This window comes from Mirounga leonina, unplaced genomic scaffold (genome assembly GCF_011800145.1).
Source record: "Mirounga leonina isolate KUSES-001 unplaced genomic scaffold, KU_Mleo_1.0 Mir_129, whole genome shotgun sequence".
Classification (NCBI taxonomy): Eukaryota; Metazoa; Chordata; class Mammalia; order Carnivora; family Phocidae; genus Mirounga; species Mirounga leonina.
The window spans coordinates 133,683-149,087 of NW_023270323.1; the positions used below are offsets into that span (position 1 = coordinate 133,683).

General features: G+C 41.3%; 1 protein-coding gene across 1 annotated transcript; it reads left to right on the forward strand.

Moving 5' to 3' along the window:
* The first annotated feature begins 340 nt into the window (after window positions 1–340).
* On the forward strand, window positions 341–15,405 carry ADH5 (alcohol dehydrogenase 5 (class III), chi polypeptide). The gene is made up of 9 exons (XM_035004461.1): window positions 341–435; window positions 3,636–3,737; window positions 5,479–5,620; window positions 6,365–6,452; window positions 10,233–10,452; window positions 10,604–10,864; window positions 11,947–12,082; window positions 14,794–14,932; window positions 15,069–15,405. Exons 1-9 carry the CDS (start codon window positions 424–426, stop codon window positions 15,091–15,093), a joined length of 1,125 nt encoding a protein of 374 aa, XP_034860352.1. The 5' UTR covers window positions 341–423; the 3' UTR covers window positions 15,094–15,405.

A 15,405-nucleotide genomic window follows, 5' to 3' on the forward strand; every position in this document is an offset into this window, starting at 1 on the left:
TCCTGTTTCTCACGTGCTTCCAGTTAAATTCCTGGTTCCTCACTTTCCATAGCTCTCCTTCATAAGCCATATTATCTACGCTGCCTGGGCTAAAGTTACAAGGGGAAAACCCCTTCCGGACACAGACGTTTCACATCTAGCTTGACGGCCTAGCCGAAACCCCTCCGACTTCAGAGCCGAAAACACCCGGGCGCGCCGTAGAGCACCGGCCGCGCCAAGCTCAGGCCCCGCCCTTCGCGCCCAAAGCCCGCCTAGCAAACCCCGCGCTCACGCTCCGCCCCCGGCGCAGGCGGAGGCGGGACCACGCCAGCAGCACTCCCCGCCCATGCCACGCCCCTTGCGCCAGGCGCACTCCCCGCCCCCGTGCCCAGTACGGTGGGTCCCACCCCGGATGTTCGCAGTTCGCTGACCGAGTCCGAGACCATGGCGGCGCAGGTAGGCCTGGCGGTGCTGCGCGACCTACTCCAAAGAAGGAGGGAACAGAGGGAAAGCGTAGGATGGAACTGGGCCGCTAACTGCGCGGGGCACGCGGGGCTCGGCCTGTAGACAGGCATGAGCTGCCGGATTTGAAACGGTGCCTTGGGCGAGCTGCTCTGCGGGAAGGAAGGGAAAGAATCTTTGTTTCGGCTCTTCACTTGAAAAGGTTTTGCTGCTTCTGGGGCAGCGGAGCGAGGTGGGGGTGGGGAGAACCGGAGAGTGGGGGGTGGGGGGGCCGGTTTCCTGCTAGAAGTGGTTTAGGAGCGCTAGTGCTTTGCGCATGCTAAAATAACTAACTGGCCTGGGGTCATACTGGGCGGGTGGCAGAACCCGCGCTCCTAACCCTTAAGGTTGCTGTGTTTCATGATTGTAATTCATAATTGAACAGTTATGGGGACACCAAAGAATGTATTTGGGAAGACCCGTGGGTCCCTTTCAGTAGTAACATTTTTGAGCATTTAAGGCACCAGAAGTTTATATCCTTTTAATCCTCCCGTGACACTTCTATGAGGTATTGTCTCCATTTTTCAGACCCAAAATTGAGGCTTAGAGGTTTGGCGTGCTTAGTGGTCACTTTCAGATAGCCAGGAGTCCTGTCCAGGTCTGTCCCTGTGCGAGGAACTACTCAGGTTCCTGAAATATACATTAGACAAGAAAGAAAGGCAGAAATATATGAATAATCAGTTTAAAGTTATTTGGTGTTTTAATGTTTTGCAAACTTTAGAAATTTTCTAGAAAGATTTAGGACCTTAAATGTTGAGGTTGAGAAGAAATGGTGAACTCTAGACGATCTTTTAGACTTAACAAATTGGCAACTTTTCCTTATTACCAAGTGCCTTTATTCAGAGAAGGTGAAAAATTATAATCCTGTGATAGTTCAAATGTTGAAGTAGGACCATTGCCTGTGGATCTAGGGCAGAGCTTTGTTTTGCTTAGAATTGTCACTGAAAGAAAAGGTTAATCTTTCAAACATTCCTGAGATGAGGGGACGGGGCATAAAAGCTTAGATTATAGATGAATTATTTATTCATGTTGCTTAAGTTCTCTAGGATCCATGGCTATTCTGAATTTGACCTTTGGGACTTTGTTTTGAGATTTATGGTACATTCCATGAAAACAGATTGTAATGCAATGTCTGAATTTTTTCACCATCAGATTTAATATCTACACTTTAATTTTAAAAGCAATAATTTCCAGCCTCACCAGTTTACACAAGCCACTCATCTCTGTATATAGTTCAACTCTCCTTTTCCTCCACTCTGTTCTGCTAATATTGATTTGTTTTTGCAAAGCTACACAATGCCGAGGACTGTATTAGGGACTTTGTTCATTTTCATTTACTTCTCACAATAGCTTTTTGTAATTGTAGGTGTTTTATCACTATTTGTAACTCTTTCTCATCCTTTGTTATCCTAGTTAAAAGTGAAGTTTTTTCAAACCCACCAATCAAAGTTAACTCTCTTTCTCCATTTTGTGCATTTTCTCCACTTAGTGCAGGAGCACTTTATGCCTCTCCCTTTAACTTAGTTATTGGAATTGTTGACTTTGAAGTTTGTCTCCTATAAACCCAGCAGTTTGCAACCTTTATTCTGTCAACACATTTTATAAGCATTATGTGAACTAATCAAAACTTCCCTGTGGGGGCGGGGGGGGGAGGGTGTGGCAAAATAGGTGAAGGAGATTAAGAGGTTCAGACTTCCACTTATAAAATAAAGAAGTCATGGAAATGTACAGCATTGGGAATAAAGTCAATAAAATATTGTAATAACTTTGTATGGTGACAGATAACTAGACCTACCCATGGTGATCATTTCCTTATGTATATAAACGTCAAATCACTATGTTGTACCCCTGAAGCTAATATAATATTCAGTGTTAACTATGCTTCAATTAAAAAAAAATTTTTAACTCTCCTCATTACACCTGATTCTCTGGTAAAGGAGGAGTGTACTAACTAGAATTTCTAAGGCAATGCTATGCTATAGAAATATAATACAAGTCCCATATGTAATTTTTTTTCTAGTTGCCACATTGAAATTGGATAAAAATTACATTCATTATACAGTAATCCCCTCCCCCCCCACCTGATCTGCTGTTTCAGTTACCCAAGGTCAACTACAGTCCGGAAGCAGGTGATCTTCCTTCTACCCATTATCAGAAAGTCAGTAGTAGCCTAACACTACATCACAGTGCCTATGTCACTCCATGTCATCATCTCAAGAAGGATGACTGCATGCAGTACAATAAGATATTTTGAGAGAGAGACCATATTCACATAACTTACTATAATATAATTTTTCTATTTTATTATTGTTAATCTCTTACTGTGCCTAATTTAGAAATACTCTAGGGTATATGTTAAGCATTCAGATTCCTTGGATCCTGTGCCAGACCTTACTGAATCCGATTGTCTTGGAACCTGTATTTTTTTTTTTTTTTAAGATTTTATTTATTTATTAGCAGAGCGAGGGAGAGAGAGCATGAGCGGGGATGAGGGGCAAAGGGAGAGGGACAAGCAGACTCCCTGCTGAGCAGGGAGCCCAACGTGGGGCTCAATCCCAGGACCCTGAGATGATGACGCATGCCGAAGGCAGACACTTAATCCACTGAACCACCCAGGTGCCCCTGGAATCTGTATTCTTTTTTTTTTTTTTTTTAAAGATTTTATTTATTTGACAGAGAGACACAGCGAGAGCGGGAACACAAGCAGGGGGAGTGGGAGAGGGAGAAGCAGGCTCCCTGCCGAGCAGGGAGCCTGATGCGGGGCTCGATCCCAGGTCCCTGGGATCGTGACCTGAGCCGAAGGCAGACGCTTAACGACTGAGCCACCCAGGCATCCCTGGAATCTGCATTCTTGATATGCTCCTGCTTATGCATTGTAGAAGGCCATTAAATACTTGCTTAATAAGACTTCTTAACCAAAAGAGGCTTTTATATCTGACCATATGGTCATCTCAATTAAATTTTTTTAGTGAACATTATGTATATGAAATCTAAGAACATGCAAAATAGTTCTCCATATCACTTTGGGGTGTAGAGTGTTTTGTCATTGTGTGATCTACTTTCTAAGATTAGCATTCGTCAGGATCTAAATTAATAAGGAATTCATTATTAGTGCAGGAGGATAAACAACTTGCTCTCTTTTGTCCCCATTTCAGGTTATCAAGTGCAAGGCTGCAGTTGCCTGGGAGGCAGGAAAGCCTCTCTCTATAGAGGAGGTGGAGGTGGCACCCCCAAAGGCTCATGAAGTTCGAATTAAGGTAATGACACATCTAAGGCACTGGAAGAGAAGACTTACAATTAGGTCTTTGGGTAGATGAATCCTCTGAGGATAAATCCCAAAGGCCAGTGTCAAGGAGAAGGTATTAAAAGTCATCCAACCTCAGAATCACAACATCCTTCTCTTATTTTTTTTTTTTTTAAGATTTTATTTATTTATTTGACAGAGACACAGCGAGAGAGGGAACACAAGCACGGGGAGTGGGAGAGGGAGAAGCAGGCTTCCCGCGGAGCAGGGAGCCCGATGTGGGGCTCGATCCCAGGACCCTGGGATCATGACCTGAGCCGATGGCAGATGCTTAACGACTGAGCCACCCAGGCGCCCCCATCCTTCTCTTATTTTACCCCCTTCACTTTTGCAGCTCTTCTCTCCGTCTTTTTAGCTTTGACGTTGAGCTCAGCAGCCTTCCCCACGGATCACTGGATTATTGCAATTTATCTTCCATAGCCTGTGTTTAAGATGAATTTGTAAGATGCTCTCTTTTCTCCTGATCGTATGACTTAAAACGAATGATGACACATTAGAAACAAAAGTAGAATTGGTCTTCAGACTCGTTAGAGGCAGTTTCGAATAAGATTTGGGAAGAGGCTCCTGATTTGACTGGAGCAACAAGCAAGTGAAGTCCACTTGCTTAGAGAGCTTTAAAATGTACTGAAACTTGCAGGCAAGGCCTTGATTCAGGGGAGCCATCAGTCTAGTCCTGCTCAGCCTCTGCTGTGGCAGAGAAAGGAAGTTACCCATGGAGAGAGGGATATTGTACAAGGCAGCCTCCTGGGTATTTTTAGCATTCTCTCTTGTTTTGATGTAAAAGTAATACTTTAAAGTAGTGACCATTGAATAAAACTAACATTCCAGAAAAGGTAAGCTTTTTTTGCTGTGAATTAGAGTATACTTTCCCCATCCCACCTCCAAACACTCATGCTCCCAGGAATCAAATAACAAGTGGAGGAGCCCACAGCCAAATAACTTTTCAAATCCTTTTCAACCTGGACCCAGGAATCTGAAATCTTACACAGTTAATACATTTTTCTCTAAGTTCAGACATTAACCTGATTGTGACTTTGCCACTGAAAAAGAAAATGTGTCCTGGGATGTACTAAGATGAGCTGTATGGGAAACTACTAACAAATAGCAGGTATATAGGTGAGAAACAAAGAAGCATAAATAGAAACACTCCGCGATTTCATTTTTTTTTTTTAAGATTTTATTTATTTGAGAGAGCGCACAAGCAGAAGGAGTGGCAGAGGGAGAGAGAGAAGCAGACTCCCCGCTGAGCAGGGAGCCCAGTGCAGGGCTTGATCCCAAGACCCTGGGATCATGACCTGAGCCGAAGGCAGACACTTAACCAACTGAGCCACCCAGGCACCCCTCCAGGATTTCTTTTCTGTGCTTTTAGTGGTTCCTCTCCACACCTGGAGGCACAGTGCCCATAAAATCACCGCGTTTACTTGCTCTTGCTAGCCTGCACTGGAAAGGAGATAGATATACCATTTCCTTTGCATATAAACACGCCATTACTTTTATGGATCACTAAAAAATGCTGTCAATTCTAATCGTTAAGATGCCACGGATTGTAAGCACGTGTTGATGGTAAAGAGGTTAAAATATCAAAGAAACGTATCTTAGAATCAGTGAAATAGGGTATTAAAAATGCCTTGCCTTTGACCTGTATCTCACTCTGAATTGCGTGCAAACACACACGTCCTTTAATATCCTGCTAGATTATTGCTACCGCAGTTTGCCACACCGATGCCTATACCCTGAGTGGAGCTGATCCTGAAGGGAGTTTTCCAGTGATCCTGGGACATGAAGGTGCTGGAATTGTGGAAAGTGTTGGCGAAGGAGTTACTAAGCTGAAGGCAGGTGAGGAGGATATTTGAACCACTTAATTTCATAATTTCAACTTATTTCTGCAAGGAAATTACATTTCCATTAAGTGATACATTGTTTCTTCATGAACAAGTTATCAGCTGAGTCATTTGTCAAGAACAATTTTATTCCTTATCTGGGAAGCACAAATATTGGAGAGGTTTTTTCCTTTTGGATTTTGCAGACTACTGTTCATCTGAAAGTATTTATTTCCAAAGCCAGTTTTGACCAATTAAACAAGAATTTTTTTTTTTTTTTTTTTTTAAAGATTTTGTTTATTTATTTGACAGAGAGAGACACAGCGAGAGAGGGAACACAAGCAGGGGGAGTGGGAGAGGGAGAAGCAGGCTCCCCACAGAGCAGGGAGCCCGATGCGGGACTCGATCCCAGGACCCTGGGATCATGACCTGAGCTGAAGGCAGTTGCTTAACCAACTGAGCCACCCAGGCGCCCCTAAACAAGAATTTTTAAAGATTCATCAGTGAGTCAGTATTTTGAAGCCCATGACCTTGTTTTCCAGTTACAATTTTAAGAGCTTCATTTCAATCAAAATTTTGAAAACGTATTTCTTGTATAGTCAGTGTCTGAATGATGTTATGTAGGTAAAGTTTTAAGTTGAAGTTGTTAACTTTGCAAAGCCACATGAGTTGACAGGAGTGGAAGTTTGCAGGGGCTGATGTATCCATTTAGAAACAGATGCTCCGTATTCAGGATAATGTCTTTGCATTTGTCTCCCAGGTGATACTGTCGTCCCACTTTACATCCCACAGTGTGGAGAATGCAAATTTTGTCTAAACCCTAAAACAAACCTTTGCCAGAAGATAAGGTTAGTATCTTTGTTATTTTATTCTTAAAATAGTAAGTAATTATGGGGCAGTCTATCCAGAATATTCTACATGAATTATTTCATTTCAGCTTTATGGCAGCCTCATTATCACTGGTATCCCCATTTTCATACATGAGAAAATTAAGACTCAGATTAAGTGATTTACCCAATATCATAACTAGATAAAACAGAATTTTCTGAACCCATTCTCCTTACATAACACTGGGCTAAATTTGCCAAAATAGAAATTAAGGAGGGACATGCTTATGAAATCAAATGAAATCATTTTTATGAGCCATTTTATTGTCTATGAAATCCAAGTAATAAAACTTATAAAAAAAAAAACCTCATAAGTTTCCTAGGAACATAACAAGAGATAACATAACCCCTTGACACAGAAAAGGTGGTTATTTTATTGTAGTAAGGTAGCAACACTTACCTTACTACAGGCAATTTAAGATCTCCTTGTATTCCCCTTTTTTTACTCTTCTTATTGAGGTAGAACATATGTAATAAAGTACTTAGTCTAGAAATCTTAAGTGTATGCTCCACGAATTGTTATGTATATACTCACCTAATGGTTAGATAGAGAACCTTTCCAGCACCCTACAGAGTCATTCATATCCCTTCCACGTCAGTACCTGCCTCCCTCAAAGGGAACCACTGTTCTGATTTCTTTCGCTACAGGACTTCATATAAATAGAATCACATACTGTGTGCTTTTTTGTCTGGTTTCTTTCATTCATAATGTCATATGAGATGTATCCAAGTTGCTCTGTGCATCAGTTCTTTTTGTTGCTCTGCCACATTTCATTCCTTTATCTCTATTTATCCATTCCCTGTTGATGGACATTTAAGTTGCTCCTTAAATGTTTGGGGCTGTTGTGATTCATTCTGCCGTGAACATTCTTGTGCATATCTTTTAGTGAATATATGCACTACTTTCTCTTGGGTATTTTCCTAGGGTTGGAATTGCTGAGTGTAATTGTGATTTCATTTAGATGACCAATTTTATATTTCTCATATGTATTTGGTGTTCTGCCATGGTTTCTGGCTCATAGCTACTAAAACCCTTGGAATTTCCTTTACGTGGGCTATAAAGGTGTCTTTGTTATATTAGTGAAGGTGACTTTTGGAAAACCATTAAGAAACCTGTGGATGGCCTGGCTTTTGGTAAGGGAAAAGGGGCTGTTGAGGTTGAATCAGCCAGTGGCCAATGACAGTCAGTCATAACTATAATTAAGCTTCCATAAAACCCCAAAAGGACTGAGTTCAGAGAGCTTTGGGGCTGTTGAACACATGGAGATTGGGGAGAGTGACATACCTGTAGAGCATGTGGAAGCTCCTCAGCTTTTCCCCATACCTCCTATGCTTCTCTTCATCTGGCTGTTGATTCATATTCTTTATCATATCCTTTAATAACGTAAGTGTTTCCATGAGTTCTATGAGCTGCTTTGGGGAATTAAAAGAACCTAAGGAGGAAGTCTTTGGAACCTCCGATCTGTAGCCTCTGGGTCAGAAGCATAGGTAACATGGGGCACCTGGGTGGCTCAGTCAGTTGAGCTTCCTACCCTTGGTTTCATCTCAGGTCGAGCCCTGTGACAGGATCTGCACTCAGCGCCGAGTCTGCTTGATATTCTCTACCTCGCCCTCCGCCCCTCCCCCAAGTTGTATGCGCACATGCACGCACTCTCTTTCTCTGTCAAATAAAATCTTAAAAAAAAAAAAAAAGGCACTGATTAACAGCCTGGAGCTTGCAGCTGGTTTCTGAAGTGGAGGGTAGGAGGCAGTCTTATAGGACTGAGCCCTTAACCTGTGGAACCTGATGGCTATCTCCACATAGCTGGTGTTAGAATTGAGTTGAATTCTCAGACACCCTGCTGGTGTCCAAGAATTGTTCAGTGTTGTGTGTGAGGGAACACACCCCCACACCCACATTGGAATTGGGTCCATGACCTAGAAGATTGAGTCACATATGGAAAATCCATGTGTTCTTATATTTGTTTTCTAGTGCCATTGACAAAATTAGTTTATATTTTTGGGAAACAAGATTCCATTTACTTTATAACATAAGTCCAGTTAGTTTTGGCAAAGCTAGAACCAAAATAAATTTTGTTTTGAAAGGTAATTTCAAACACTGTTTAAAAGCTTGGGACCTATCAAGTATAATAATGGTAATGGGCTTTTTGTGGCTGTCTGTAGCGTTTTAGAGGGACAAGTCCTTTCAAAGCATAAAATGTATCCCATGTCACCTTTTGTTCAAGAAAGTCCTCTGGGACAGTAGTGATTTCGTACATCAAGGAAGGCTAAACAAACTTAAGTTGCTCTCTTAAAGATTTAAGTTATTTGTGGTAGAGCTTTGTCACATAGTTTTTTGTTTCTGGTCATGTTTTTCTCTCAAAGGAAATGTATTTACTCTTGAGTCTAGAGGCAGTCCATTTTCTTTTCATCTGTGTATTTGTTTATTCTGTGTATTCCAAAAGATTAGCCCAAGAATGTACATCAAATTATAGTGCGTTGTTTTTGCTAAAAATAACAAATATTAAGCACCCTGTGCCAGGCACAATGTTAATGCCTTATATAACATTTGATTTTTATAGTAGTCTATAAGGAAGATATTATTGTGTCTTTCCATTTTATAGTGAGGAAACTAAGGCACAAAGGTTAATTTACTGGCCCAAGATCACACTGTATTTGAACCCAACTGTGTTTGACTTTAGGGCCTGTACTCCTAAGCAGGACATTACGTTACCTATCTATTTAGAATGTCAAAAATAATTTTTGATACCATTTATCATACTGGTTGCCTTTGTGAGGTTTTTTTTCTTCATCCTTCATTAGTGTTACCAACTACACAGGCAAAAAACAAAGAGAAAGAAAACTTGAATCCTTGAGGACTATTTTGAAAAAAGCCTCCAGAAAGATCTAAATTAGCCAGTTGGCTATCTATTTTCATCACCTGATCTGCATAATTGCTCATAATCTCTGCTTGTGTAGATTCTGGTTTTGGCTCTGTGCTTTCAGAAGTTATATTTGCTCACAGTTTTATGATGGATTTTTAAAATTATTTCATCTGATCCATAAGTTGTGTCTGTTAAATTTATTCCAATACCCAACAGTAAGATCCAGGAGGATATTGAATGTTGGAAAAGATATATAAGAATATAAGTCTTTCTTAAGTTTCCCTAATAAGGCATTGCCAAAAGGTGCTAAATTATTAATAAATACATTAGAAATTAGACTTTGGGGGTCGCCTGGGGTGATGCAGTTGGTAAAGTGTCCAGCTCTTGTTTTCAGCTCAGGTCATGATCTCAGGGTCGTGAGATGAGCCCCACATTGGGCTCTGTGCTAAGCACGGAGTCTGCTTGAGTTCTCCCTCTCCCTCTGCCCCTCCTGCTCATGTGTGCACATGGTCTCTCTGGCACGTGCGCGTGCTGTCTGTCTCTCTAAAATAAATCTTTTTTTTTTTTTAAGATTTTATTTGAGAGAGAGCATGAGAGTGGAGGGGGTGAGAGGGAGAAGTAGACTCCCCAGTGAGCAGGGAGCCCAATGTGGGACATGATCTGGGACTCTGGGATCATGACCTGAGCCGAAGGCAGTCGTTAACCAATTGAGCCAGCCAGGCACCCCCTAAAATAAATCTTTAAAAAAAAAAAAAGAAATTAGACTTTGGGTCTTAGTACACTTTTCTGTCTGTCATATTTAAAATTGATTTCTTTTTCCTGTGCATTTTGGGAAACCTGATTTTACCCTGCCTTTTTCCTTTTTTATTTTCTTTAGAGTTACTCAGGGAAAAGGATTAATGCCAGATGGTACTAGCAGATTTACTTGCAAAGGAAAGACAATTTTACATTATATGGGAACCAGCACATTTTCTGAATACACAGTTGTGGCTGATATCTCTGTTGCTAAAATTGATCCTTTAGCACCTTTGGATAAAGTCTGCCTTCTGGGTTGTGGCATTTCAACTGGTTATGGTGCTGCTGTGAACACTGCCAAGGTAAGAGATTGGCCTGGATTTTAGCTTCTGCCTTCTGATTTGATACAACAGAGCTTTGCTAGAATAGTGAACTTGGCCCAGTGTGTAAGAAACCTAGTGATTTCCTTGACACTTGGGCAATGAGTACCTAATAGACTGTCTTTCCTGTTAGGTGGAGCCTGGCTCTATTTGTGCCATCTTTGGCCTAGGAGGAGTTGGACTGGCGGCTATCATGGGCTGTAAGGTGGCTGGTGCATCCCGGATCATTGGTGTGGACATCAATAAAGATAAATTTGCAAGGGCCAAGGAGTTTGGAGCCTCTGAATGTATTAACCCCCAGGACTTCAGTAAACCCATCCAGGAAGTGCTCATTGAAATGACTGACGGGGGAGTGGACTATTCCTTCGAGTGTACTGGTAACGTGAAAGTCATGGTAAGTATGTTTTGCTTCATTCCTTTTTTTTTTTTCCCCTCTAGCTTTATTGTAAGAATAGAGCATGTAATACATACGCAAAATATGTATTAATTGACTGTTTATATTATTGGTAAGGCTCCTAGTCAACAGTAGACTGTTGGTTAAATTTTGGGGGAATCAGCAGTTATATGTGAATTTTCGACTGCACGGGGGGTGGGCGTCCCAACCCCTGTGTGTTGTTCAGGGGTTAGCTGTACATCCACTTTACTAACCTCGAGCAACAACCTCTCTAAAGCTCAGTTTCCTCTTCTGTAAAATGCAGACACAGTAATGACACCACCTTGACACAGAGTAGATGTTCAGCAGGAGTGTTACTGTTCTCCACCTGCTTCCTTTATTAAAGTCTTCAGAATTTTGAACTAGGATTTATTTTAAAAACTAGACAGCAAGAGGCGCCTGGGTGGTTCAGTCGGTTAAGCATCTGCCGTCGGCTCAGGTCGTGATCCCGGGGTCCTGGGATCAAGCCCCAATGTCAGGCTCCATGCTCCACGGGGAGCCTGCTTCTCCCTCTCCCTCTGCCTGCTGCTCCCCCCAGCCCCCGTTTGTGCTCTGTCTCTGTGTCAAATAAATAAATAAAATCTTAAAAAAAAAAAAAAAGCTAGACAGCAAATAAAAGCTTTTAAATTCTTTCATTTTGTGTTAATATTTAGCCAGGTTAAAAATTTTTTTTTTGAGGGCACCTGAGTGGCTCAGATGGTTGAGCGTCTGCCTTCGGCTCAGGTCATGATCCCAGGGTCCTGGGATCGAGTCCCGCATTGGGCTCTCTGCTCCTTGGGAGCCTGCTTCTCCCTCTGCCTCTCTCTCTCTGTCTTTCATGAATAAATAAATAAAAATCTTTAATATAAATAAATAAATAAATAAAAATAATAATTTTTTTTGAAAAAACTGTTGAATGAAATTACATTTACCAAATAGTGTGATCACTTTGTGTGATTTTTTTAGAAGCTCTGTACCGCCACTCTTTCCTCCCAAAGCTACTTTGCTGATACTCTCAGCAGAATGCACTGACTGGTGTGATTTGGTCCTGCCCCTGTCTGCAGAGAGCCGCGCTGGAGGCCTGCCACAAAGGCTGGGGCGTCAGCGTCATAGTTGGGGTCGCTGCCTCGGGTGAAGAAATCGCCACTCGCCCATTTCAGCTGGTAACAGGCCGCACATGGAAAGGCACTGCCTTTGGAGGTAATTCCGTGCGTGAGCACATTTTCTCTTTTGTTATTTCCATTGGCAGAATTTTCATCCCAGACTGATTTGTTTTAACGAGAATTTTCATGGACTACCTTCTCATCATAAGTTGTTGCATAGTTATTTTAATAAGAAGGTTTCCTATTCAATCAGTATTCACCCCTGGGGCTGGGGAGATGCTCAGCTTCCTCTGAAGCACGAGATCCCTTTTTGCACACACAAAAATCAGTATCCTGTTGATGAGGAAATAGTTGGGGGTAGGGCAGGAGTGAGAAGTTGGCTCGAGGGTACACAAACAACAGTGTCAGCCCCACTGCTATGTTGTCGACTGAGATTATCGGCATTTCTTCTCAGTGTTCCCGAGCGTGGTTATTGCTGCATGTGATTGTAGCTCTGTCTACATACTACTGACCTCAGCGGTAACCAGTACAAAGTCTTTAAACTGAAAATACCGTATTAGACCAGACCTGGTAACAGAATTGGAAAGCTGCCAGACTGATCATTTTTCCCTTTTGTGATCCTAAAAAGTACACGGTCGGCTGGGGTTGCCTAACTACTGGTAGAATGCTGAAAAAGCATTTCCATCTTTTCCGTGCTTGCTCAGCTGGGAAGCACAAATCATGCTTTTATATCCCAACAATTATGAATGAATGAAATCTCGTGTTTTCATAGGTTTTTAAATATATATATCTATAGATATATATACATACACTCCTATATGTGTATATATATATATATTTATATTCTTGCTATCCTTTTAGGGGGGAAAAATCACATTGCATGAGTTTTTAATCTGTATTTAACAAAGCGTCTCTTAAGATCCCCATCCTCATATTATGTCCACTTTTTTGAAGGCCAGAGGAAAAGATCAGGAAAGTATGAGGGGTTTAGCCCAAGTTTTCTGTCTTTGTACTATAGAATTCACCATAAGAAAATGTCAAGGGGCGCCGTGGTGGTGCAGTCTGTTAAGTGTCTGACTCTTGGTGTCGGGTCAGGTCATGATCTCAGGGTTGTGAGATAAAGCCCTGCATCGGGCTCAGCTCAGTCAGCTTGCAGATTCTCTTTCTCTCTCCCTCTGCCCCTCTCCTGACTCAGGCGAGCTCGCTCTCCCTCAAATAAATAACAAAATCTTAAAAAAAAAAAAAAGAATTTCTATTAAAAAAGAAATGTAAAGCTGACTAAACTTGCCTTTCCAACTAGATGTATACTTCACTTGAGTATCTTAGAATAGACTTTTAAGGCCACACATCCTCCCAGGTCCTTAACTATATTGGAAAGGGCATTCTAAGCCTGGGAGACTGAGCCAGGGGGTTTGATCCTAACCTCTCACTGGAGCCTCATCCTCCCAGCTCATGCTGGTTGGGAAATAAGCTGGAGCATTAGGGCCCAATGGGTGTTGTTAAAATATGACCCACAGATGGAAATAGAAGTTTGGGTCTAGAGAATAGTGGTGGCTGTACTTGTCTCAGTTACCAGGAGATTTAAAGGAGAAAGAAGGGGTGCCTGGCTGGCTCAGTGGGTAGAGCATGTGACTTGATCTTGGGGTCGTATGTTCAAGCCCCATGTTGGGCATGGAGCCTACAATCAATCAATATTATATAAATATAATTTTTTTTAAAAAAAAGGAAAAGGGACGCCTGGGTGGCTCATCCGTTAAGCGTCTGCCTTCGGCTCACATCATGATCCCAGGGTCCTGGGGATCGAGCCCCATATCGGGCTCCCTGCTCAGCGGGAAGCCTGCTTCTCCCTCTCCCACTCCCCCGCTTGTGTTCCCTCTCTCGCTGTCTCTCTTTGTCAAATAAATAAATAAAATCTTAAAAAAAAAAGAAAAAGCCCCACAGTTTTTAGGGGAAGAATAATTGGTAGAAGATATAAGGAGGGAGATTTGGAAAAGGCTCAAAAGAGGTTTGAAATGAGCTACAAAGTGTCCCTAGTTTAAAAGGTGGAAAGGCTTCTTTGTCGATTTATTATGTCCTTCAATATAAGTGAAAGACTGAAGGACCTGATTTTGTTTAAAATCTTAAGTAGCTAGGGCGCCTGGGTGGCTCAGTTGTTAAGTGTCTGCCTTCAGTTCAGATCATGGTCCCAGGGTCTTGGGATCGAGTCCCACATCGGGCTCCCTGCTCAGCAGGAAGCCTGCTTCTCCTTCTCCCACTCCCCCTGCTTGTGTTCCTGCTCTCACTTTGTCTCTCTCTGTCAAATAAATAAATAAAATCGTTAAAAATAAAATAAAATCTTAAGTAGCTAAAAATTTCCCACTCTTGTTTTCAGTTTCACAGTTTTCTAGGGTGAGATGCTATCCCTAATTTCATTGTTAAATTTAAAACCAAAGGAATAAAGTCATGTATCACATCAGTTTTATTCTTCCTTGAATTTCATGATTACAGAAATCTGTTACAGACCTAAATAAGTTTGGTGTAAGACTTCCAGAGTTCTGTGCTAGGTAGTTTAAAATTTTGTCTCAGTTTGCTAAAAACTTAATGAGATTTTAGTAAATCTTAATACAGAAAAAGGAAAACACTCAGAAGGCATTTCCTGTTTTCTTAGCTAAAGACATACATTAAATTCTTCCTCCTCTCTGCTGATTTTGAAGTTCTTCATTCCTTTTTAATTCATGATAAAATTCTCTTAAATGTCTGTCACCCACTAAGTAATAAGCATACTGTAAAGATTTTTGGGAGAATTAATACATGTATGATTTCTTTTAGGATGGAAGAGTGTGGAAAGTGTCCCGAAGTTGGTGTCTGAATATATGTCCAAAAAGATAAAGGTTGATGAATTTGTGACTCATAATCTGTCTTTTGACCAAATTAACAAAGCCTTTGAACTGATGCATTCAGGCAAGAGGTAAGCTTCCTCTTTGGCTATATATTGTAAAATGTAGTAATGATTTAGGGTTTATATAGGAAGGGTAAAAAAAGATAGTTTTAGTGGTCTTAAAAGATATCTGTTAAAACCTGTTTATTGCTTCCTTCTCTTACAGCATTCGAACTGTTGTAAAGCTTTAAATTCAGCAGAGAAAACCTGTTCATCCTTGTACCGAAGTCTTGTGGTCCAGCTGGAACAGCCAGACAAGCAGGGAGAAGATCTTCCAAGTTGACAGCCTCTTAGACATTCAAGACCTTCTAGACCTTCTCTACTACTACTTCTAGAGTAACCTACTCTAGGCAATAATATTTTTTGTATAATTCATAAATCTCTAATCAAGGACAAGGCTAATACAGTCCTAAATCTGTTTTCTGAACTCTCCTTCACATGTATAATTGCCAACTCATTAAGGAATATCCTAACATAATAAAAGTAATTTCTGTGTATATGTA